At 35.8% G+C, this 27,302-nt stretch overlaps 1 protein-coding gene across 1 annotated transcript in view; it reads left to right on the forward strand.

Moving 5' to 3' along the window:
* The window catches only part of LOC140145164 (uncharacterized), a gene marked incomplete at its 3' end in the record, with an annotated part of 57,484 nt that overhangs the window by 18,865 nt on the left and 11,317 nt on the right, over nt 1-27,302 (forward strand). Inside the window, exons 2-7 of the mRNA XM_072166940.1 lie at nt 2,295-2,353; nt 11,211-11,454; nt 12,080-12,191; nt 13,903-14,060; nt 14,233-14,374; nt 24,398-24,579. Coding sequence (XP_072023041.1) covers nt 11,251-11,454; nt 12,080-12,191; nt 13,903-14,060; nt 14,233-14,374; nt 24,398-24,579 — 798 coding nt within the window. The remainder of the gene's footprint in view (nt 1-2,294; nt 2,354-11,210; nt 11,455-12,079; nt 12,192-13,902; nt 14,061-14,232; nt 14,375-24,397; nt 24,580-27,302) is intronic.

The raw sequence follows: 27,302 nt of genomic DNA on the forward strand, positions 1-27,302 counted from the left end.
GCGGTCGAGAAGGTTGTTGTTTTCCAATACGAAACAGCTGTGCTGCACATTTACGTGCATGCACCTTGTGCGTCGAGTGTTTACGTTTCAAACAATGTTATATCAGTACGACAGCAACTTCGTGACCTCTTTTGTTCGACAGAAAATTTATACGGGTTGGTGAACACGGGTTACGTAACACAATGTTGAAATTTTAGCCGGCAAACGCTTTTTATCAAAATAGCTCCAGAAATGGAAGACACGAGTCGTATATTGCTCCATTTATGTATCCTGACCACAGATAAGATATCAAACATTTGTGTAAAGCAACAAATAACGTGTAAAAGTTGAATTAAATGGGAAAAAAAGAAGCTTGAACATGTCCAAAGTAGCTCGGAAAATGAGAAAAATTGCATGTCACGAACACAAAAATGTTCATATCATCAAGCAAGAAAAAGCGCCGGAATCAAAAATGGGTGTCATGTTATAGAATAACTAAAGTCAGCTTGCCTGAAAATTTCGTGATTTTTGGTTGGGGTATATTTCTAGTCGCATATTGAACATGTTGAAATGTTTATCTTTGTGCGTGACTACTGTCACGCCATATATTGTACGGCCGATGTTTTTCCTGCAAAGAAACTTTCATTGTCAATTGTCCATTGTTGGTTATTTAACTTGAAAATAATACTCCCAAAGTTCAAACAATTTTAAAAGTCAACATAAAGGTTTGTGTTACATTATTTGGACGGTGTTAATTCATTCCAGAAATATAATACACGAGTGAGCCACTGAGTGGGAATAACATTGCTATTATTGTCACCGAATTAATCATATCTCTGGTATGGCTTAGTGGTAAATACATGTATTTGGAAGTTCGATCTTGGTTCGAACCCCGAAAGCACCTCTCTTTGATTTTTGATTTGATTTTAACTCATATTTTTAAATCCTAGTTTTCATATTTTTATTAAAGCCATAATATACGATTTCGGGCAAATTCGAAGTTTTGTTATTCCAAAAATTTATATAACAATATTTATAATATTAGTAAATAACTGTCAGGAAGGTTTTCACGTTACAGGTGTAATCCGAGGTGTAAGTTGGACATTGTGTAAAAATTACAAATATGCCAAAATATTAGGTTTGAAATTCGTGCATCTCATGATTTGATATGTATGCAAGCTCATAAAATATGTTGCCGATAGGGAGGGGTCTAGTCCAATTAAAAAATCGTGAAAATCTGTGTTGACGTTCCTTTATTTGATAGGCCTATATATATTCTTGAACTTTTAAAAATTACTTAAGTTTGACATGCTTTATTTGATTATTTCATATTGAAAGCTACTGAACTTAAATGAATTTTTTAAAAAGATATGAACTCGAATGTAGGATTAGGCTTAAACATGAACACGAAATAAATCATGAAAAAAGTGGGCCTTCAAGCTGACATTCATTAGGCCTTTATTATTAAAGACAAAAGGAGAGGAAAAAGAAAAGAAAAACAATCTGAAAAATTCCACATTATCGATAAGATAACATGGGAATCGAACTCTCAACCTTTCGCACTGCACGCCTTCGTTCTGTCCACTAAGCCATCGCAACTTGTTCAGGCAAAGGGTATTCTTTTGCTATCTTATTTCTCGTTCAACATGTTCAAGGATCTCACTCAACAACAATCTTTTCAAAACTGCTTGTACTTCAGTTAAATGAGATGATACTACCTTCTTTGACGACTACAATATTTTGTTACACAAAAGAGTATTTTGCATTTATAAAATATATAACAATAGACGTTTTAATTGCTATATAACATGTATAATAGACAGCGCCGGCTGGGATCCATTTCGTGACGCATCGTGACACTTGCAACGTGCGCTTACGACACGATGACTCAGAGAACGCCTTTTTTCAACCTACGACTAGGTTATTCCACCGCTCATTTTCGCTGAAATTTTAATACAAGCTGTGGTTAATTAATGTTTATCATAACAGAAAAGCATTAAACCGGCGTTTCCTCAAAGCTGTAGATATAACCATTTTAGTGATCGTGACATGCATTTTCTCTCACAATAATTCAACTTTTACACGTTATTCTTTGTCTTATACTCATGTTTCATATCTTATCTATGGGCTCAATATGGAAATGAAGGGAGAAACGACTCGTGTATTCCATTTTTTGATGTTTTCTGAAAAACCGTATTTGCCACCTGATTTTCAACATTGCGTTACGTAACAGCAGAGGTCACGCCGGTAAAAATTACCGGAAGTGAGCTAAGTTGCTGTCGTACTGATATATCTGTGTTTTTGGTTTTATGTAGATACGCAGATGTGCTGAGGCGGTGACGTGTTAAAATATCTTTCAAGGATGTTATGTGAGGTAACTATAACAATAGCAAAGGAATATATTTCAAAATATTTATAATTCTTTGTTTCCTGGTCTCATTGTACCCGATACATCTACTGTGCGGTCGGTCGCGGTATGGGTAGCAATATCAAATACGAGGGTCATTCAATAAGTTCTACTTCCGCTCTTATAAAAATAAAAAAATAAATGTAGATATTTATATAGCGCTTTATGCCGTAAACAGCCTCAAAGCGCTTTACATTTATTCCACCGTTATTAGAATATGTCGGAACCACGTTTGCTGCCTACAAATGGCGCAGGGTTCATCAGTACAACGACTGTGACTACCCCTAACAGCTTCTCATTGCACCTGGGTGGGGTTAACTTATAACTTTGGTTCTGTAAATAGTAGCGTCTTCAAACTTAGCATATGGCCATGCGTTTTGAACTCAACACCCAAAAAGGGTGGTGGCGTCACGGTTTTCACTGTGATCATTTTGTTTTTTGAGTGTATCTTTGGCAGAAATAAAGATATGACAGTAAATTTGGTATCAAATGAAAGCTAAGATGTTGATTAGTAATTATGGAGAGTTTCATTAACATATTGAGAACATTGGCAGGATAGCACCCAATCCAATTGACCAAGTCAGGGGTGGTGGTGGCAGCGGTGCATGTGGCAGCGGTGCACTCATGTACAAACTCTATGGGTAGTTTTCATTTTAAGTGCACACAATTGTAAAATGGTTCATTATGCATTTCAAATGTGTCCTTATTACTATACATTTGGTATCAAAAGAATGAGAAGATAGCTTAGAATGAGAAGATAGCTTAGTTGTCTTTTAAGAAAGTTAATGTATTTAAATGTTTACATGGACAATGTCCATGTAAACATTTAAATACATTAACTTTCTTAAAAGAAAATGAGAGGACTGGTAGTCACAGGTAAGTCACATGACATACAAATTCGTCCCTATTCTCTACACAGTAAACCCAAATTGTCAAGCGCAATATACTGCTAGAGATTACCATCGCTGTATTTTGAAAAGTATACCCCTAGGATAGCAAAAAATTAGTGTAGGGTGTTACCCTAAGAAAATATTTTTCAAAATGTACTAGACTGATGGGTTGAATTGGTATAAAAATCCACCAGCCATTTTCTGAAATACACATTGATTTACTATCATAAAGCCCTATATCATCAAAAGGCTAATGGTCTGAACTTTTCAAAACTGCATTAAGAATTGATGGAGGGTACACATGAATGAAAATCAGTACTGTATTCCAAGTAAGCTTCATCCAAAATACAAAATAGGCTTGCATTTTTTACATTATTTCTTTGCACATATACGTATATATATACCCTACATCATACTATCACAGGGTGTATAAATTTCCAGATATGACAATTTGTACCAAAATAGGTGCATCGTGACAGAGAAATCGGCGAGTTCAGGACGCATGGCCATATTTAAACATTGGAATGTTACCTACAAATCGGTACAAATGTATACTGATATCTTTTTCGGATTTTTATAGGTGTCGACCTCAGCCCAAACAAAATAAGATTTGATGCACCGGAAACAACATTAGCATAACATCAATGGCCTACAGTCACTGGCTGAAAATTAGTCCATTTTATTAAGGAAATAAGAGGTTGAAATGGGGTACTTTTAGTATTGATGTATAGAGGAATCCAAATCCACGCATTCCTACACCTGACTAGCAGCCTTTAGTTGGGTAGCCGTCGGCTACAATGCACCCAAAATGTGAAATGATTCGGCCTTGGCGGAAATTTTAAACTGCATTCCATCACCTTCCGCGAAAACACAGTTAGACAAAAGAATGATTAAAGTTTACAAGCTTCTACATGGTCTATTCGCTGTTGAAGTGACATAATGGGCTATTCCAGAAAATAGGTGCACACCCCGTATAGAGGAGTAAATTTTCAATCAAAGAAATGTCCGGATTTCCAAGTCTGCTTTCTGAAAACGACTGGATTTCCAGTTGCCAATGCTACTGGAAAAAGCTTGGAAATCCAATTAAATGAAGGAAAAATCACGGAAAGGTGGCAAATGAGCTCTCAAATTCAGGATTTTTTTGCCTTTGGGCACTTTAAAAGTCTGGATTTCCAACAGTCACGAGTGGACAAAAAGTCCGGATATCCGAACTCCTCTATAGGGGGTGTGCATCTATTTTCTGGAATAGCCCAATAATCGGATTACACGCGGTATTGATGTACTTGCGAACAAAAGGACTATGTATGAATGGATGCGACCGGATTACCTGCGGAATTATCTCCATTATATATATTATTAGCTATTATTCTATTAACCCTCCTCGTCCTTGCATCTTCTCTAGGTGTTAGGCGGCTTTTATTTGCACAATTGGACGCTCAAAACACCAGGTTGGTGCTAGCGGCTACCCAAAGATGTCCGACCAAATCCTGACCATGACTTGGCTCGTTGGATTCGTCTATATTCTACATTTTCTCGGGAATTAAAGTACGGAGAGTGCTGCCTGTTGGAATAGTAGTAGAACACAAACTTCTAGCTCATAATTCATAAAAACCACCTTTGTCGAGCTGGAAAGGTTTTAGGGTTTTTTTCACAAATATTTATTTGCTGTATGCCTGTATATAAACTGTTGTTTTAAGCAATGCTACCAGTATTGCTAGCGATACGAGGCCACAAGTCTGCGCACTCCTTGGCAACTGGTCCTGTGATTGTTGAGCCTTTCATTTCCCTTTTAACATTGACTATGACCCTGGCACACAGCGTCACCATCCCTGTATCTTCGTGTCAGAAATCGCCACGATAGTAGGGCGAACCACTAGTTATTCAACAGCACGGCGTGGCAATTTTGTTCCGCCATGGTTGAATAGTTTCGAGATAAATGGCCGAGCACTCCAGGCATAACAAGTATAACACTCCACCTGTACCTGTACGAACACCACCTGTACGATAGATACATAACTTTTCTTTTCCACTCCGCATATACGCATGCTCTGCTGCGATCTGCGTATGCTCATTACCCTTTTAACGTTTGTAGCTCAAGCAGATTCAATTTTTTAGCCAGTTTATGTTTTCAAGACGCAAGCAAGAAATTCAATTTTTTTGCCAGTTTATGTTTTCAAGCCGCAAGCAAGAAATTCAATACGCAGAGTAAAGGTTATCAGATTCTTTCAACACATATATTCACGTGCAAGCCTCAAAAAAAGTCTTGTTCAAATAGCAAAAATAACGAAATATATTCAAGGATTTGAGATTTTATCATATCAATAGTAAACACACCAGCTTGCATAGGCCTATCACACAATTCATATCAATCCAATTATATGTGCTTCAGAAATGCGAGTCGATTCGGACTATTCATTGAGTAATTAATTCTATAGAGACTGTGTAAATACAAGCTTTATTGTCCGACATTCAACAATAGAATAATCAATCATGCCTGAAAGACAACTCAAGCAGCTAAATTAAAGACATGATCCCTAAGCTATAGCGATTAGTTTTTAGCCGGGTTTTTTAGCCAATGAGATACCAATACAAATCGCTTACCGCGCAGACCTTCGGCAGCTGGCGGAGCATTATAGACCGGTTCGTTTCACTGCACTCCTCTTTTCGCCAAACTGCAAGAGTTTCTATAATGCTGTTAAAATAAGAAAATGTTTAATGCTAATTTATTACACATTCTAGGGAAGCCTGGTTCGTTTTTGAAATAGCCGAGTGAGGGGTTTTCAAGGAAATATTTTTTGTGTAAAAACTGAAGCATCCTATGTATAAAAGAATATATGAATATTAACTGTACATCATACATAACGATTCGTGATACCCTAGACTATGCCATAGTCGAATTTTATTTAAAATATGTTATTATTAGTCATGATGACCCCATTTCGTTGAACTCAAAATTATACTGAAGTTTATTCAAATTAAAGTATTCAATAGTAAAATGGTCATAAAGAGTTAAAAATATCAGACGATTAGTGACAATAAAAGTAATTGAATGCAACATTATCTTGCATAATTATAACGGCTCACTTTAATACTGAACAATTCTGATTTTGGAATCTACCAGTTTATTGATAGCGAACCCCGATAATTCGACTATGAACTTTGAATTGTAAGCAGAACTTTACCCCCTGGACTTTGCTCTCTAAAAACACACTGTCAAGCATACTTGTTTATCAGTCCATTAACCACAAGTACGCGCTAGATGTTTGATAAGAGATTAACTTTCGCGTCAACACAAAAGCGCCGCAAATACCACAGACAGTTGTTTACGGTGTAGTTAATGGTAATGGCGCGGGCCCAGACGATTTAAACCATAGCGAGGTATGGGCGACCAATCACAAGGCAGATCCATTTAAAGATGCATTACATCATGTCCAATTTTAGTTAGGCCAGAAATTGGCCTAACTCTCCATAGAGTCCCGTGTTAAAAATCTTAACCGCAAGGCAATGTCAGTAGTCCACTTGGGAAGCTAACAAACAGAGGGAGTAGGGTGACTGATCAGATGTGAAAATCCATCAATTGTGCACACATTAATTAAATCCGAGTTTTAAGCTTAAATACAATATCCAGAGTATGCACAATGGGCAAGTGGACTACGGGGTAGTCTAGTGATACCCAAGCGTGCTATACTTTATGTGGTTTAGGAAGCAGAGAATTTAATTTTAATTTTATATACGCCAAAATATTTTTTAATTAAGTGAGAATGACGACTGAAAAAAACGTTGAAAATTCTATGTAAAAATTACATTAGACCCCGCCAAAGATTATTGTTTTGTTTTTATGGCAGCCTAATCTTTTATTTTCTGAAATAAATATAATAATAATAATAATAATAGCGACAAGGCACATATCCACTCAATTAAGAGCGCTCAAGGCACTAAAACAAAAAACAAAAACAAACAAGACAAAGAAAACTGGAACTAAATTAAGAAATATAACTTAAGAATTAGAGAATGTCTCTGACATAATATGAGTTTTTAACAACTTTTTAAACACAGTAACATTTTTAGCAGTTCTAATATAAATAGGCAGTTCATTCCATAGACGTGGAGCTGCGATTGCAAATGATCTGTCACCCCATGTGCGGTTGGATTTTCTTTCTTGTAGAAGTTGCATGTTTCCAGATCGAAGCGTACGGGTGGGAACATAATGTGAAAGGAGTTCAGATAAATATGACGGAGCAATATCATTAATACATTTATATACAATCAGCATAAGTTTAAAAACAATTCTTTGTGTGACAGGAAGCCAATGCAGTTCCTTTAGGATTGGCGTGATATGGCAATATTTTCTGGTGAAAGTAAGAATTCGAGCGGCAGTGTTTTGAATTTTCTGAAGGCGATAGAGTTGGTTTGCTGGTAATCCATAAAGAAGTGCATTGTTGTTATCCAAACGAGAAGAGATGAATGAGTGAATAATTTGTTCAGTAGCATCGCGACTTAGGTATTTGCGGATCCGGCTGATGTTACGTAGTTGAAGCGCTGAACAACGAATGACATTAGAGATATGAGGTTGCATGGTCATGTGAGTGTCAAAAATGCACCTAAATTGCGTGCTTTGGAAGATAAGGCAATTGCAGAGTCACCGATGCAAACATTTTCAATGTTGATTTTAGAGAGCTGTTGGTGGGATCCGAACAGAAGAAATTCTGTTTTATCATCATTTAACTTCAAGAAGTTTGATTTCATCCAATTACGGATTTCACTGATACAGATTTCAAGAGAAGCAATTGCAGAATTAGCACTATGTTGAGAAGATTCAAATGATAAATAAAGTTGCGTGTCGTCCGCATAAACATGATAATTCAATTGATGGCGAAGAATGATATCCCGTACAGGATAGGTGTAAATGGTAAACCACTGAGGTCCAAGTACAGAGCCTTGAGGCACAGAATAATCAAGAATGGTAGAATGAGAAGTAGCATTGCCAATGCGAACATATTGCGGCCTATTTGTAAGATATGATTTACACCAGTCCAGGGCAAGATCTTGAATGCCGAGATAATAGTGAAGACGGGAGAGAAGTATATTATGGTCAACAGTGTCAAATGCAGCACTTAAATCGAGAAGAATCAAAGCTGTGATTTGGCCATTGTCAAGTGATGTGAGAATGTCATTATTAACTCGAAGGAGAGCAGTTTCTGTTCCGTGGTAGTGTTTATAAGCTGATTGATAGGGATCTGATAGGGAAAATTTATTGATATGGTTTGAAATTCTGTTGGAAACAATTCTTTCAATTGTCTTTCCAAGAAATTTGAGATTGGATATAGGTCGTTAGTTTTTGAAGATTTCTTTATCCAAAGTAGGTTTTTTAATAAGAGGACGAACATAAGCAGTTTTTTGACTTTGTGGAAAAATTCCTGTAAGGAGCGATTTGTTGACAATGTCAGTAATATATGGCACAAAAATATCAATGTTGTCCTTAATTAGAGATGTAGGTAAAGGATCTAATTCACATGATTTCGATGGCGATTTCATGATGACTTTTCTAACCTCATCACAATCAGTGGGTGCGAAAGAATTCAATTTTTGTACAGACGAGCATGGATTTGATGTAGCACATATAGGTTTGATAATGAATGTTTTCCGAATGGTTTCTATCTTCTCACGGAAAAAATCAGCAAATTTGATTGCAAGTGATTCATCAGAATCAGAAGATATTTTAGATTTTTGAAGAAGTCTGTCAATGACATTGAACAGTTTCTTTTGATCACCCGCACTTTCACTAACTTGTGAAGAATAATATTCCACTTTTGCATTTTGGATCATGTTTTTCACCAGGGCACGTTGATTTTGATATTCCAGCCTGTAAACTTCAAGTTTCCCATTATTGCGCCACTTACGTTCAAGCTGACGCCGTTTCTTCCTGGCTGCGCGAATATCATCATTAAACCATGGAGATTCAGTGCAAAGTTTGACGGCACGGGATTTAGCAGGAGCATGTTTGTTAAGTGTTGATTGAAGCGCATTTTCATAACTTTCCACACAAGAATCAATATCATTATTTGAAAAATCAGTGTTTGAAAGACTGTTAACAATATCGCTACAGAATTTTTCAGAATCAATATTTTTGAGACACCGGGTTGTTATTTTCACTTTAGGCACAGACGGTCTCTTCAAGTGGAAATTGGCAAGTATAGAAAAATGGTCAGAAAAACCGGGATTCACGATAATATTGGAAACAAATGGTGTAGGAATATCACGAGTAATAACAAAATCAATACAATGACCTAAACGATGTGTTGGCTCATTTACATGTTGAATAAGCGCATATGAAGATAGTAGTTCTTTAAACCTAGTTGAGTAGCTGTCCGATTTTTCAAAATGAATGTTGAAATCTCCAGTGAGTACAATTTCAGATGGGTGAACTAGATAATTGGAAATGAGGGTTTCAAATTCCTCAAGAAACAGTGAGAAAGTTACACGATGTCCATTTGTGTCTAACTCAGGTCGGTAGATAACAATCAGCCGAATTGATTTTGAGTTGCTTGAGATTTCTGCATGCAGAGATTCAAATGTATTATATTCCTTGTGATTGTCTTTAATGTTTACAGATAGAGTTGATTTATACAGAAGTCCCACTCCACCGCCCTTTTTTACCTGCCTTCGGACATGATGGAGGGTGTATCCTGGGGGAGTACACTCGCGTTCAATAAGTTCATCCCCTGGCATGAACCAGGTTTCGGTGATGGCTACTAGGTGGAGATCTTGTTGTAAAACATAATCACTAAATTCATCCGTTTTGTTTCTTATAGATTGCATGTTGAGGCAACAAAAGTTAAATCCAGAGTCATTACGAACATGAAGAGATTTCCAATTTTCAAAGGAAAAGCTTTGGGTCTAATGTGGATTTTGTATATAAATGGAAAAACCCAGAACGTCTATTTACAAGAAAATTGGTTGGCTCCACACTGATCTATATAGCCACGTGCAGTCAAAATCGATAATGTATTGTGCATGTATACAGGCCCATGTATTGTCGTATTTATGTATGTAGAACACGCTATTATAAACATTAATGTTTTTAAGTAGATAAAATTCCAAAAGTAATGGTATGTTTTCTGTCTTTGCTTGTCACGTGGTATGAAGTTGCGATTATATTATATGTTCAAATAAGTCTCACGATGGCCAACAAGTCAGGTAGCCGAGCGGTCTAAGGCGCTGGAAGTAGACCAAATATGCTGTATCCGTAATAGCGGTGCGGCGTGGGTTCGAGCCCCACCTCTGCCAAACTTAATTTACTTCCTTTTTAAATTTCACATTGGGGGAATTCACATTAGGGAAATGTGGCGGGGAGAATTTATGTATGGCGTAGGGAGGAGTGGTTTCACTGCCTATACAAAATAAGTATTTACCTAGTGTAGACGATGTGCGGCATTGTCCTCAAAGTACAGAATAACTCCATTCCTTCTCCTAAATGGTTTCCGCTGTCTGATCACTACTGCCGGAACGACCTTTTCTGAGATCTGTTTCCTTTCTTGACCCCTTGATGCCCTCTGCCATGTTTACAGCAATAACGAACAGGTTCTTACCACCTGTATTGTCGCCACATTTGTTAACCGCACCCACTGGCAAACGCCAGTGAGATACAGAACTTCGATATGTTGGAAAGCGGTTTATTTATAATGTGTGGTCAAATATGACAAAAACATTTTGATATTGACAACAATAGCAAACGTGGTAATTTAATTTGTTTTGCTAGGTTTTTTGTCCAAGCCAAACAATAAAAGGGAGTCTCCCTAGAAAATATAATAATTATTATTATGATTAAAATACAACTGTTATTCTACAATTGTTACATACACAAATTAGTGGTACAGAAGAAGACTGCATTACGCTGCTGTTTCTGAAAATATATCTTGTGCTTACTATTGTAGCGTAACATGACTAATCAACTGATCACAATCCGGCATCCCAATGGCAGCGGAAATCAGTCGTTTTCGTTGGCTCATTTTGTGTCTAGCCGACGACCTCGAATCAAAAGATATCCAGAAATCTCGCACACTTCTTAAAGACAAATTAGGACCCAGACATGAAGAGATCGGTGATGACGCCCTTAAATTGTTTGATGCATTGGAAAAAGATAATCTGATTCATGATGAGGATACCCAACTTTTGCGGGTAAGCATACGCAATATTTCTGATATAATTAAAAGTTTGATCCAATGGTGGTACCTGTTGCAAATAGTTAATCAATAGGTAGGCCCAACTGCATTGAATTGCGCATACCGAAATGTAATGTTAATAAAGTTTACTTCACAGCCGGTTTCTGTCAAACTGTCTGTAATTAATTGAGGAGAAACAACGACTCCTGTGAATGGCTGCAGCTTTCCGGCTAAATTCGGGAAATGTCAATCACCATGATCGCGGGACCCACGGTGCTACCTTGTGGTTCATTTAACATTGACTACCTTCAACCTTCAATTTCTGTTCGCGAAACTCAGTCTGGACCGAGAGTAGGCACACGTCTGATCACCGCACCTCGATGTCTGATCACCGCACCTCGATTGACCGATTGTGAACGATATAACAAAAGTAAGTCGTTGACGTCAGTCAAAATCAACTAGCCAATCACAATCAACGAAATCCTTCAAGTGGCTCAATCGCGATCATACAGTCTGGGCCCGAAACCAATGTTAACACAGCCCTATGCCCCAAGATGACGTCTAGCGCTTTGTTCATGTACTTATGCTACGGCGCTATATAAATTCTGTTTATCGTTTACGTGTTTGTTTAATAATTCCAGTTGCTTTTTGATGGTATTGGGAGGATGGATTTATCGGAAAAATTAGTCGAGTATGAGGAACAGAGAAAAGCTGTCATCCGGAAACTCAACATAAATGCTTCACCTCTAGAAGGTATGGCACATAATTTTGTCTGGGATGGATGTAGCTAGATAATGATTGTGTATTAACGCCTGTAATATGCGCCGAACGGAATAATGAACATGATGAAACTGATATGACTTGTATGTGGGATTCGTAAATGAAAAATAATGAAACTACGATGACATGTGAAATGAAAAGTACCGTTTTTTCAACTTGACGAACAAGTGGTATAAAAATGACTCCTTTTTGTGTTTCGCGAATGGCGTTTCTTTATCTAAAAATACCCCCTAATTTCGCGAAATTTCCGACGAGCATGGGTACAGTGAAATTACAATTCTCGCAGGAATCACGCAGAAACAAAATTCTGGTGATGTGATTTTAACAATACAACTTCCTGGATTTCAACTAGAAATGCCCAATGTCTGGACCCTGTCTGGACTAGTCGGGTATAAGGCCAAGAGTACTTCCTGACTCCATCTCACCTCTATCTTCCTCTTGGCCTAGTTCAAATAACCTTAATTGATATATTTAATTAAAGAGTGTTAATTGAAAATATTGTAACCTTTGGCATGCGTATCTACAAGATATCTACATCTATTTATTTAGGAATCAGTTAGTGTTATAATCACATCACCAAAGTTTTGTTTCTGCGTGATTCCTGTTTTGCCGGCCGAGCATTGAACTTTTACTGCTTAGGCCTACGGCTCACTTCACCACAACCCCTGACACAAACATTGACGGAAAAAGGGAAATAGATGAACGAGCCAATGAGATGGATCGGCAAATGCAATTTGTGCTCAACCCTTTTGCCTGGATAAAACTGACTATTAATTGGTTTCTATTTACTTTTAGTCCCCCCGATCTTTTTCGTCGAGCACGCCTGACTATATTTATTGGTAGTCAGCGCCTAGATCTTGATAGGAACATATTGTGTAGTGAACTGGAATTCATATTTTATGTCGTGTCGCGACACTTTGTCTACTTATGAGATGCAGAACCAAAAGATTATAGTGAAGCTTATATCCAGTGTTCTACCTACCCCAGGCACAAAAGAAACTCGTCAGTTCTAGTCATCCTTACTGTTTAACAACCTGACAATTTTGGATTATTCTGAAATATACACTTTGTTAATTGGACTTCCTTATTTGACATCCTGTTCGTGAAAATCGAACAAGAATTGGCCAAGATATGCGCCTCCAAACACAAACCCTAAAATCAAAAGTTGCAATTTTAACGATTCAATTGTGCCTGTTACATTGTGTGCATTTAATATTGATTGGCCCTTGGTGCCTGCGTGCAATACACGATGCGTTCCCATTGAAAATCGTTGAAATTGCAACTTTTTATTTGGGGGTTTGAGGGTTTGGAGACGTATATCTTTGTCAATTCTTGTTCGATTTTCACGAACAGGGTGTCAAATGAAAAGCTAAGTCCAATTAACAAAATGTATATTTCAGAATAATCACTAAAAATCAGGTTGTTGAACAGCAAGGATGACTATAACTGACGAGTTTCTTTTTGTGCCTGTGTATTTCTTCACGTGTGTTTAGCGAGTATCCCCGGATTAATTCTAGATCCGTAGGCCTATCTATCGAGGTGTGTTTTCATGCGCCATAATATCTTTCCAACTGAACTCGTATGTTAATTCATAATATTGCTATGCACTAGTTGAATCATCATATTCCTTCAGTAAGTTAATCGCGCCTCTTAAATCGTTGAATATTTTGGTTCCCTTATATAGGTCCATTCTTTGGTTACAGTGACATCATTGAAACAATAGTTGGTATATTGAGAGACATGTTTGAACACATCAATTGTCTGTGCATAAGTGGAATGCCTGGTACAGGGAAAACAAGACTAGCAAAAGAAGCCTGCCTACGACTCCGAAAGTACAGAACGGTAACGTATTTCATCATATAGCCTACTTTATTTTGTTTAATTATGTGTTACACCAATATGTTCACACGCGATTTGTCCAAAACAAGAAATGTTTAAAGACATTACATAAGGAATGTTCTAAAAGTTAAAAGACTAGTCCTTCACTTTTCAAATATTTATCCACACACTGTAGGTTATTGAGGTTGATCTGAGGGAGTTACAGACCATTGACAGCATTTTCTATGCCATTATGCACGCCTTTGGCCTAGCAGGCAGAGATGTTGTGCCCGACCACTTGTTTGCTTTTCTTCGTAGCTACAACGGCAAAGAACATGGTATGTACTTTTCCCACCACGAATAATGTAACGCAATGATTTAGAATTTAATTGAACGTGTAGATTCTTGTGACATTTTGTTCAATTCATAATGAAGCGTTGCAAATTAATCTTTTTTTCCAAAACTTCCATTACGAGTTTGTGTTTATCTATATAATAATACTGGTAGTCTGTGCCTCTGTCTGTCTGTCTGTCCGCCTATTTTCTCGGAGACTAGGGGTCGCACGTTCCTCAAATTTGGTGGGTGGGAGCATCTGGACCCCAGTCAGAACAAGTTTGTTTTGATTAGTGGGTCAAGGTCACCCGAGGTCATCTAGGGGTCATCTGAGATCAAATTAGCAAAAACTGTCGTATGGGCATGAAACTTGGTGGGTACAGTCAACATTTTTAGAGCCAAATTTTTGAAGGTTATTTTAGGGTCATCTGAGGTCAAATAACTTAAAACTGTCGTATGTGCATGAAACTTGGTGGGTACAGTCAACATTTAGAGTCAAATTTTTGGAAGGTCATTTTGGGGTCATCCAGGGGTCATCCAGGGGTCATCTGAGGTCAAATAACTTTAAACTGTCGTATGGGCATGAAACTGTGTGGATACAGTCAACATTTAGAGTAAAATTTTTGGCAGGTCAGTTTGGGGTCACCCAGGGGTCATCTGAGGTCAAATTACTCAAAACTGTCATATGGGCATGAAACTTGGTGGGTACAGTCAATATTTAGAGCCAAATATTTGGAAGGTCATTTCGGGGTCATCCGAGGTCATCCGGGGGCCAGCTGAGGTCAAATTAGTAAATTGTCGAATCCAACGAAAAGTGTACACGGCATGTTCAGGGCCATAACTTTAAAGTATTAATCAATTGGTAGTTAAGTCAAAAAGTTCAATTTGGTGACCACTCTCTGGCTAGTAAGGTTTGACGATTGATTCGACTTCTATGGACCATTTAGAAGAAAAATAGCCCCCATGTCCCTCGCGAAAATTTAAATTTTCAAAATGGTGGCGGCGGCCATTTTGGATTTTGGCCTCTAGCGAAAAATGCCGAGATTTTTGCGAGGGACACGGGAGCTATTTTTCTTCTTAATGGTCCATAGAAGTCGAATCAATCGTCAAACCTTACTAGCCAGAGAGTGGTCACCAAATTGAACTTTTTGCCTTAACTATGGCTTTCGTTTTTGTCTTGTGTTTATTCGCCTTGATCATACGCTTCGCGCCATATTTTTGTACATAATTATGCATTTTTTGTGATAATTTTTTGAATGGTATTTTTTACATTACCTACGAATACAATTTTTCATAGCACTAGATATATCTTTAAAAATGGAAATCACTAATAAATGCGCGATTGATACAAGCTTTGATATGTCCAATACTGAAATGCATTGCATTCGGACATTTTTATTATTGTGTTTAGCTGCCAGAAATTCTAAATGGCACAAATGTAGGTTTGGTAAAAAATATGCATTACCTCCGAATACATGTTAAAAGCTCTGTCATTTCCACAAATTGAGAGAGTAGTAAATTATTTTTAGGTAATAGGTGCATTGTAATACACTCTTTAATACTACAAAGTTTCAATAGCCTGTATTTAACAATTTCTGAGATATTAACAAAATAAGTAAGTATTCGTAAGTAGCTTTCGGTAGCTGAATGTTGCCTACAAATACAATTTTACATCATGACCCTATTGTGAAACACCGCCATTCATGCCAATGCCCATATCGGTACATTCGCTATCAAATCATATGTCAATGAAAGTTGCGAATTCACATACATGCCCACCATGCAAAACTGAATACGGCTTAATTGTTGAAAAAATGTACTGAAATAGACGACGGTCTGCCCATCTGAAAGAAAAATCAGATTCGAAGAAGATTAGAAGGGGATAAATACTTGGATTTGTCAGCTGTCATGTGTGCTTCATTTTAAACGTTTACCGACTTTCTGGTTTCTGAGTAATTTGTGTCCAAATTGATTTATTCGAAGGTAACTTTTGACGTTTTCGCTAAGGTTACCTACGAATACCATGGACAAAACCACTTTTCTCATTGTTTCATGATCTAGACAACACAGTGGTGGACCCTAGTATAAAGCTAATTATAGTTGCCCTCAAACAAAAGGCCACAAGACGTAACTGACTCCAAGATGGACATTAGTGCCTTTGTTTCTTACTTCAATCCTCTTTCAACCACTGTGAACCGACATTATAAATACATGATAGGGTCTCAAGTATCAATAAACGCACATAAAGAAAATAATACATTCAAAGTGTTTTATAAAATGAAGATTTGATTGCGATATCCACCAAAAGTCTAATTCTTACCTACAAATACTGAAATGTTACTTACGAATACAGCATAATACATGACATATACATGACATATACCATAATGCTGATTTAGGTGCGCTTCAGACTCCTTATTGTACGTGCAATATTGTATGTACAATATTTTTCGTGACGTCAAAAAGTATTGCACGTCCAATAAATATACGTGCCACGACGAGTTGATCAGATTAAATAACGCGCTATAACCCTGACGGTTCATTGTTTGCTAAATCCAAGCGAGGTCACCCGAAAATCTATGCAAGAGAAATTTCTACTGCTGCTGATGAAAAATCCTAGAGTGCGTTTGGGTTTTTTTCTGCACTTTACCAGTAGGCCTAATAAATTCATTAACAAATAAACATAAAATAAACATTTAGAGGGAATGTTTTTACTCACTGCTCATCTGATCCACTTTCTCAGGAAAATAAATACCGATACTCCTTAGTTTTATCCCTGACTTTCCAGACATAATTATGAGTAAACATCAAATTTAATGTTTACAAAACAATCAAATATATATACATTCGTTTGCATTTTGTACATTAATATTAATATTAATAATGTACAAACATTAAAAAAGGGGGCCTAAGAGTATGTCTATTTTTAATCATATACTAATTCCGCCATGCCCAAACATATTTTATATATGAAATCGTGTAAAAACAGACCACTTGTAAATCTATGGAACCCCAAATTCCAATCAAAAATAAAAACAACTTTGTTATCAAATACACTAGGCCTATACATGTGATTACAGGATTTTAATAAATAAATAGATTAACACGGATAACGGACGAGAAATATTTGGCAATACCGCCGGATTTACCACAGAGCCAGTGGATAAAGAAATTAATTAAAATTAAAACAAATTAAATGAGAAAATGAAAGCAAGGACATTTGGTGAAGTATTGTTTTAGAATGCGAAGGAGTCCTAAATGTTACCCAGGCCCAGGACACTGATTAATGTAAATTCGACCCATATAGTTATTTTGTCTACTTTTGCCAGCATTCAACCTGTTCAATGTAATTTATGCCTATTTTCAATAAAATTCCGAAATCTGACGTACGGTAGGCCTATCAACGTTGTATCGTGCACAAATTATGATTCGAGACTATTTCATTTGACACGCTTGTATGGATTTCAAAAGATCGGTCCTATAATAGATATCGAATAGAGAATTACAGCAGGAGGCTTTGAGGATGCCGTAATCCTCTTGACAATCAACCAATCAGAGAGACATATTCAGAAATATGTTCGTATAGCTGAAACTCTTTCAACTCTGAAATATATATTTCAAGTAATCTCGTTTCACATTTAGCAGCAATTTGGCTTGCAATAAAGCCACGAAGGGACGGTAATGCTAAAATACGATTTCAGTCAAATATTGGTACAAATATACGATTTCGGTCAACTATTTGGCTATTCTTTGCCCAAAATTATGAAATATTTATTAGTAACAACTCTTAGGAGGGTTTTCGAGTACTTTTAACGAAATAATGAGGTAAAATAAAAGAAAACCCACTTACAATTTCGGACGCTTAACTGTGGTGTTCTAGGGGAATTAAGATATCACAATTAACATGTTTAATTCAAAATCGTTGTCCTACAAGCACATGTTAAATGGCTCGATTCACATTATATGTATAAGTTGGGACATTGTCAGATTGTGTGAACAAATACAAACAATAAGGTTGAAAAAAAAAGCCATTTAAAAATGATTTTAAAAGATCGTCTATTTTGTAGCTTACACTGATTAGACCAAATATCTGCCTCTGACGAAAAAAAAAAAAAATGTTTTCCATGCTGATTTGTTTTTGTAACGAGTATATCATTTCAAAAAGAAAGAAATAAAGGCGGATATTACTTTTTAAGATCTCAACGCATTACTATTAATAGGCCTATAATTAATGAAAAAGTATAGAAGGCGTTGCATCCGGGTCTGATGAGGGGGGAGGGACACAAGCCGTTTTTGGCAGTTTTCCTATGGATTTTCTAAAATTCAGATCAATTGGGGGGGGGCTCCCGTGCCCCTATAAAGCTACGGTTACTGCATTAACACGTTTATGGATGTATTGTGATGATCATAGGTAGGCCTATAACATACACCATCATAACATGCCTCACCGATATCAACATGTAAAAAGGTGTTGCAAACTCATAACACAACGTGTTATAATGTAACAAATGCTATGCCAAAACTTTAAAAAAATAATAAAAATATCAATATCAATAAAATCAAAACCAGAATAAATACATAGGTCTACAAATAATACTTAAGAAACTGACTAAATCAATATATGACTAAATATATATGAATCTCTAAATCAATTAATCAATCAGTAATCAATCAATCAATAAATAAATAAATACATAAACAAATAGGCCTAAATAAATAAATCTATAAATAAATAAATAAATGAATAAGAACTGAATGTGCCATTTATATTATCATTGCAATTTTAATATTTTTTAAATATTAATATCAGTATTAATATTATTAACTTTAAAGGTGCCCATTGATTATGTAATAATTCAAGTACAGTTGAATACAAGAAGACATAAAAAAAACTGTTCATCATTCCGTGCACGAACACTGCACTAAATTTACCACTCTTAGAAATTTGGCAACTCCGTATCAATTAAGCAACCAATGATTGTGGCAAAATATATATTTTCCCGGTACATACTTTTTATTGTACGTGCAATACTTTCTGACGTCACGAAAAATATTGTACATACAATATTGCACGTACAATACGGAGTCTGAAGCGCACCTTAGATACCTATGAGAAAATTGTAACAAACAGTATTCAAGGTATTACAAAAACAATCGATTAAGTGGAATGTAGCTATGATTTGCTGTGGCTCAGTTGTCGATAATTGATAACCTTGTAACCTTGCTGCCGGGTCGTTGGCCTTAAAGTACTTATTTGTACTTTCATATAGCCTTTTGCAACATAACTTAATTTAACTGTTACTTAAATTTGCCAGTGCTGATATTAATTAGCTTGTTTTTAATTTTGTACTACTTAGTTGAATTTTGTTTTTGTCTGTTTGTTTAAATGTCTGCTCAATTTCGTGATATTTGCTTAGTATGCTCAAACAATATAATCACTTGTCATAAAAAGTTATTTTGTAACTCATGTGACGGTTATGTACATAAAACATGTTCAATATTAAAACCAAAAGAACTGAGATCCAGAGAATGGACATGCCCACTTTGTCATAAAAAGAACAATGCTAATACTGACTTGAACAATGATAATATGTCTTCCAATAATAATAATTGTGTTATGTGTCAAAAATTGTTAAAGATCATCATAAAGATATATCATGTAATATATGTAAAGGTTATGTGCACAAAAAATGTACTAAACTAAAGCAAAATCAACTTAAAAATTTAAATCGCAACGAATGGACATGTACACAATGTTCTATTGTTGACCTTGATAACAACGAAAGCATTGAAGATGATATTCAAGATATAAACGAATCCCCACAATTTAAAGTCACCGATGTGGACTTTGATAAATATGATAACATGATCTTTAACCCTCTAAGATTTGACTGTAATAACACAGAGAAGAACTACAGTGATATAGTATGTGGTAATGATGGTATACATGAATGCTCTTATTTAACCCCTGAACAATATTCTATAGATCCAAATGTAACTCGGGGCAATTTCAACATATTAAATACTAACATTAGAAGTTTGAATAAGAATTTTGATGGCCTAAAAGAATGTATCAAAGTATTAAACAATGAATTCACTGTCATTGGTATATCTGAAACTCATTTAAAAAATAAACAAAATGATTATCTCAACCTTTCAGGATATAGTATTGAATATACAAATAGAATTAGGCGGGAGAAAGGCGGTGTTTGTCTGTATATATCTGATAAAGTGAAGTACAAACTTAGGAAAGACTTATGTCATGCAAATGAAAATTATGAATCTTGCTTTATTGAAATCGAGAATCAAAAATCTCAGAATGCTATTATTGGAGTTGTGTATAGGACTTCAATTGATGATTTTATACATGATATTGACCCTATTTTCAAAGTATTGAGTTCTGAAAAGAAGCAATTCTATGTTATGGGTGACTTCAACATCGACCTCTTAAAGGTTGACAGTCATAGACCAACGCATGACTATCTTGAACTCATATACTCATACTCATTGATACCTTCGATCTACAAACCAACCAGAATCACAGAGTCTTCAGCAACAATTATTGATAATATATTGACTAATAATGAAGACATTATAAAATCCTCAATTGTAGTTACCGATTTAACTGACCATTTTCCAACAACGTTGTCAACTAACATGGAGTATACTAACACTTCTGATAAAGCACAGAAAGTCATATAAGAGAAATCATTCTGATGGTAATATCACTAAATTAAAACAGAAGCTTTCGGAAGTCAAATGGAATGAAATTTTAGATAATTTGTTTGTAACTTTTGACAAGCTATACAATGAATGTATTCCACTGGAAAAATGTAGAAGTAACCGAAAAAAGGAACCAATATCTCCATGGATCACAAAAGGCTTACTGGCGAGTATAAACAAGAAAAATAAATTATATAAATGTTATCTCAACTCCCCTAGCAAAGAACGACTTCAAAAGTTCAAAACCTATAAAAATAGACTTAATATGCTAATACGCAAATCAAAACGGAAATATTTTTTCTCAAAATTTGAACACGCCAAAAATGATATGAGGCAGACATGGAAAACAATCAATAATGTTTTAGGTAAAGGCCATAAGCAATCCTCACAAAGTAAATATAAGGATGATTGTGGAAATACTATTACAAATCCGCAAGATATTTCAAATGCATTTAATGAATTTTTTGTTAACATAGGGCCTAAACTTGCATCAAATATACATAGTACAGGTAAAAATTATTATGATTATCTTGGTGACATTAAGTCTAATAGTATGTATTTTAAACCTATAGTTGAAAGTTGAAAGATTATTGATAAGTTCAACCCAAATAAGGGTGCTGGTAATGACAACATCTCAAACTTTATTATAAAAAGAGTAGTAAATGAAATAGTGAAACCTCTCACGATGATTTTCAATCTATTTATTTCAACTGGGGTTGTTCCAAAAAAGTTAAAAATGGCAAAGGTTGTACCAATTTATAAAAAGGATGATGCCGAGCAGTTGTCAAACTACCGAATAATTTCACTACTACCATGTTTCTCTAAAATTTTAGAAAGACTTGTGTTTAACAGATGTGTTGATTATATTGATGCCCATGAAATCCTTAATGACAAACAGTTTGGGTTTCGCCCCAAGCACTCAACCTATATGGCTATTTTACAACTTGTAGATAAGATCAACAATGCCGTTGAGACAAACGAAACTACAATAGGTATCTTTCTTGACTTATCAAAAGCATTTGATACCATTGATCATAATATACTTTTGCATAAATTGGAACATTACGGATTTCGTGGAATTGCATTAGTATATCTGCGGTGTTCCCCAAGGGTCAATATTAGGCCCTCTACTCTTTATACTTTATGTAAATGATATAACCAACACTTCAAATGTTTTAGATTTTATTCTGTTCGCTGATGATACAACTATTCTGTACTCGCATCCCAACATTAAAAATCAAATCAATCTTATAAACGAAGAACTAAAAGAAGTTAACAATTGGTTCAAAGCTAACAAATTATCAGTTAATGCTAGCAAAACGAACTATATGATTCTTGGAACACCGCATATGGTATCAAATATTGATAAATCTTGCCGTATTTAAACTATGGTATACTTATCTGGGGTAATACTTGTAAATCCTATTTAGACAAACTTGTTAAGCTCCAAAAGTGGGCAATAAGGACAATTTCTAATAGTCACTACAGAAGTCATACTGCACCCATTTTTGCCAAATACAATGCGTTAACCGTCATTGATATGTATACTTTTGAATTGGGTGTCTTTATGTATAGATACTCCGTGAATGAGCTACCTTCCTCATTTCAATATTACTTTAAGAAACGGTCTGATATCCACAACTATTCGACAAGACACTGTAACAACTACAATCTAACTAAAAATAAGAAAACATTTTCGGATCATTCTGTTCGTACTAGCGGTCCCTATCTTTGGAATACACTAGAAAATAAATTAAAGCAATCTACATCAGTTTAACATTTCCGTAATCAATTTAAGCAAAAGCGAAGTTCAACTTACGTTTGATATTTTTCTCTTTTGAGCACTTAAAACCAATTTAACCTATGGTTTATAAATTTCTTTGAGCCCCGTCCTTGTCTTGTTCCGTAGCTGTAGTATTTGGCTTTGTTTTTGTATTTTAAATATTTTTTTGTTTGTTTTTGTTTCTACCCCTATAGGGGAAGGCATTTAACAGGCCTATTTGGCTTTCCAGCCTTCTCCTCCATAACATGTCTTGTTATTTGTTGTAATTAAGTTATATTTCTGATTTTGATGTATTTTGATAATTTAATAATGTCTGATTTTGATGTATGTAATTATGTATTTATTTGATATGGAAATAAATGATGAATGAATGATGAATGAAAAAGTGTCCCTACCAATGGAAATTAATTATCAAAAACTTTAAGCGGTACCCCCGGACAATATTATTACCCATATACGGATGCATTCAACAATTATTTATTATGTAAATTTGCTGTTTAACTACTTGTATATCAAAATGAAGTGTTCAAAATCTTGCTAAAAGCATAAAAAAATGTTGATCTAAGGTAATAGCATTTATTCATTTGGACGTACCATCTGAAAGAGATCTAAAACTATCATTTTATTCATTCATTATCATAATTTGAACCTCTAAACTTAATATAGATATTGTTAAATCGCTCATGTTACCTACGAATACCCGGGTTTCTTCACCTATAATTTTATAAAGCGTTAGGTGTATGCGTATAAATTCCTAGTATTCCTGAAAACAGATATCCCACTTGTACAATATGTAAATTGATTCATACTCATTTGATAAATAAAATACAGAAACTGATCTAAACTTCATTTTCAAAAATAAACTAGCATAAATTGACTAAGAGTAAGATCATATTGATCGCGTTATAAAAATAAAAACAAATATTTTCTGGTTGAGCTAGCATTTTCCTGTCACCCTGTGGTCTACATTACACGAAAAAAGCGTTAATGGGAATATTCCATTTATTTTAGGTTGATTAGTATTGCGATAGTGAAAGCATCCTAGTGGTATTCGTAGGTAACATTGGGTTTTGATGTCACATTTACTATCACACGTCCTGGATTTATTTTTCAAGCTTAGTGATGGCACTTTTGGTTCCTATAAGGCCAACATGCCATCAATCAATGGGCAAAAGGAAAAAATTGTGGAGACATTTTTATTTTGGACTTTTATTTTGGCCCGTGGACACTTTTGGTTGGATTCGACCAAATACTGTCGTATGGGCATGAAACTTGGTGGGTACAGTCAACATTTAGAGCCAAATTTTTAGAAGGTCATTTTGTGGTCACCAGGGGAAAATCGCCAAATACGGGTAACCGCCTAGTACTGTATTAATTAACATGTCAAGTTCTTCTTGGTCGTCACTGAAGAAGACCACTGATTAAGTTCTATACATCAACATGTAACATACAGATGTGAAGTTCTCCTGCGGTAGGAGGCATCTCATTTAATTGTCCCATCTTATGTATTTTCTACTGACAGGTGGAGCCATTATGTTCCTCGATAATGTGGACCAGCCATTGGACCCAGGATCATCTGAGCACCCCAACCCTATGTATGCGCAATTTAACAGCTTCTTAAAAACCATCACCAATCTCCCAAACCCAAACCTGAAAGTGTTGATAACCTCACGACTTGGAGTGAAGGCTGATCTGAATTCGGAAGTAAGTTTTGTGTTGGGAATACGCAAACGTCAAAACAATCCAGAGAAGAATCAAACCACATTTATGTGTTTCATATGAGTCATTCTTTGCCAAATCAACCAATGGGCTGTTCCAGATAATAATCAACCCCCCCCCCCCTTTAGAGGGCACCGGAATTCCATACTCTTTTTGTATGTACTTTGGTCTGGAATTCCAGACTTTTTTCCCCAAAACTCTTTACAGTCACATACTTCCAACCTATAGAGGGCGTCGGAATTCCAGACTTTTCCCCCCAAATGCGTTAGTAATTTTACACCTTTTTCCCCCCAATGCGTTAGGAATTCCACAATTTTTTACTCTTAATTTCTGAAAATCCATTCAAAGTCATATTCTCCAAACCATAGAGGGCGTCGGAATTCCAGACTTTTTCCCTAAATCATTTTGGAATTCCAGACTATTTTCCCCAATGCGTTGGAATTCCAGATGTTTTACTGTTTTGACCAAAACACCTATAGAGGGCATTGGAATTCCAGAGTTTTTCCCTCATAATTTTCAGTTCCAGAAAAACTTAAAAGCCATATGTACGATTTCGTTCAAATTTTAATTATGTTATTCTTTTATACCCGAAATGCAGAAATAATATTATTAGCAATAACTGCCGGGAAGGGTTTCTGTCCATCCATCATAAGCTTATAACAAGGTAAAATGAAAGAAACCCCACTGGCTATTTTGGCCTTGGGTAAAAATAACAATTCAATGGAAATTTCAGACAGTGGCATAGCGGGGGGGGGGGGCACATTAACTTGTAAATGTATGTACCGACGAAAACATTTTTGCCGACGGACGTTGTGGATTGTTGCCCCCAATTTTTTTTCGACGGTTTGAAAAAGTGAAGAGCCAAAAAAATACAGCTAGCAACCGAAAAACAACAAATTTTATGTATAATTCAATTTGTGTCACAATTTCTATACATTTTTTTACAGTTTTTATCTTTCTTGTTTCACCACCATGCATGCATCAGGATTAGGTCTGAAGTGCCAAAACTAAATCCCTGGATTAACATGATACCTCCCACATTTGACCTTTTCTAAATAGAAGTGGTTACAAATTCAAACTCACTGTCAATACTCTGTTTTTCAAGTGTTTACCTATCCATGCATGCCATGTACAGTGTACAGGGTATAAAGGCTATGTACACAGTACACACAATTACATATTTAAAATGGGAATTTTCATGTTGTTTAACATTTATTTTGGGCTAAAATGCTATACTGTAAAATTGAAAATGGCCCGTAAACACAAAATTTCACCTTTTAGTTTTACCAGTAGTTCTCTGTCATTGTTCACCCAGGTTTATTTTTAAAAATATCTACACTATTGTAGGCCTAGCCTGCGTAGAAAAAATATAAACATGTGCAATCCACAGTAATAACTACATGTGGATATTGCATGTGTGCAACTATTACTGTATTAGTGCTTTTTGGAGTTTGAAATACCCGCTATGTGCTTAGCCTTGCCGTTGAACCTGGCACGGGGTCAGAGGCTAATGGTATTTTCAGAGTTTTGACACTAGGGTCCCATATTACCATGGTAACACACTAAATGAAATGCATAAAGTTCTCTACTTGTGTTAACTATGTATAAATGAAAGTAATTGTTGGGAAAAACATTTAGTCAGTTCCAACTTGCATATAAAAATTTTGCTGTATTTTTCGGGGGTATTTGGGAGTAAGTGTTTTACTATTGGGGATAAATCAATGTCATGGGCACTCTGTCTGAGTCTGAAGAAATTAATTTCTATTTTAATATGTGACCGTCCACGGCGAATGAGCCGTAAATTCCTCCCCGGTCAATTTTGTTTTATTTCGTGTTTAAAAATAAACATCATAAACTTAAAATGGTATATCATTTGACTTCAAACGATATCCAGAAGCGGGGTTATGGTTTGTTAAACTTTGCTCCTTCAACAAAATTATAGCTTTTTACGTTTTTACATGTGTCTCTTTTTCCACATTGCTGGCAATATATATCAAACAGTCATAATTGGCGGTCATTTCAAATCATCCCCAAGTCAACGAGGTTTAAGAAAGTTCTCTCATTGTTAATTGTTGGTTATGCATACCTGTACAAAATACAATGCCTGGTAACCCACCACTTGAACAGGATTTAGCAAAAGCAAACAAAGACCAGAGCTATTAAAAGTTCTATAGCCGGCCATCTAAGGTAGAAGCTTATTATCCACTTCAACAATAGGATTATTGATTAGTTTTTGACTATCAAAATAAGACGGATGTCGGCCAGCTTAAGTTATCGATGAATACGACCTTCGTACACATTTTACACCGTAACACAGAATACAATTTACGGAATTTACGGCTCGTTTGTGCTGCCGGGTCACATATTATCTTGCCTGGACCTGATATCAAAATTATTCAGTAGGCCTACTATAGTGTATGTGCGAATTTCATATTATCTTGTTATTAAGCAGGCCCGTATCCACGATTTTTTTAGGGGGGTGCTGAATTTTGAAAAAGTAGGCTTTTTTCCAAAAGGTGGTGCAATTTTGTGAAAAGTGGACTTTCTTCCCCAAATTTGGACCTTTTTTTTACCAAAAAAGCTTTAAAAATCCAATTGTTTTGGCTCGCTATATACGCTCGCAAATGCTTTAAATTTGGGACTTTTGTATACTTTCGCAGGTTCGGGGGGTGTTGCACTCGTGGCTACGGCTCTGTTATTTTAAAGGA

This window comes from Amphiura filiformis, unplaced genomic scaffold, assembly GCF_039555335.1.
Source record: "Amphiura filiformis unplaced genomic scaffold, Afil_fr2py scaffold_157, whole genome shotgun sequence".
Taxonomy (NCBI): Eukaryota; Metazoa; Echinodermata; class Ophiuroidea; order Amphilepidida; family Amphiuridae; genus Amphiura; species Amphiura filiformis.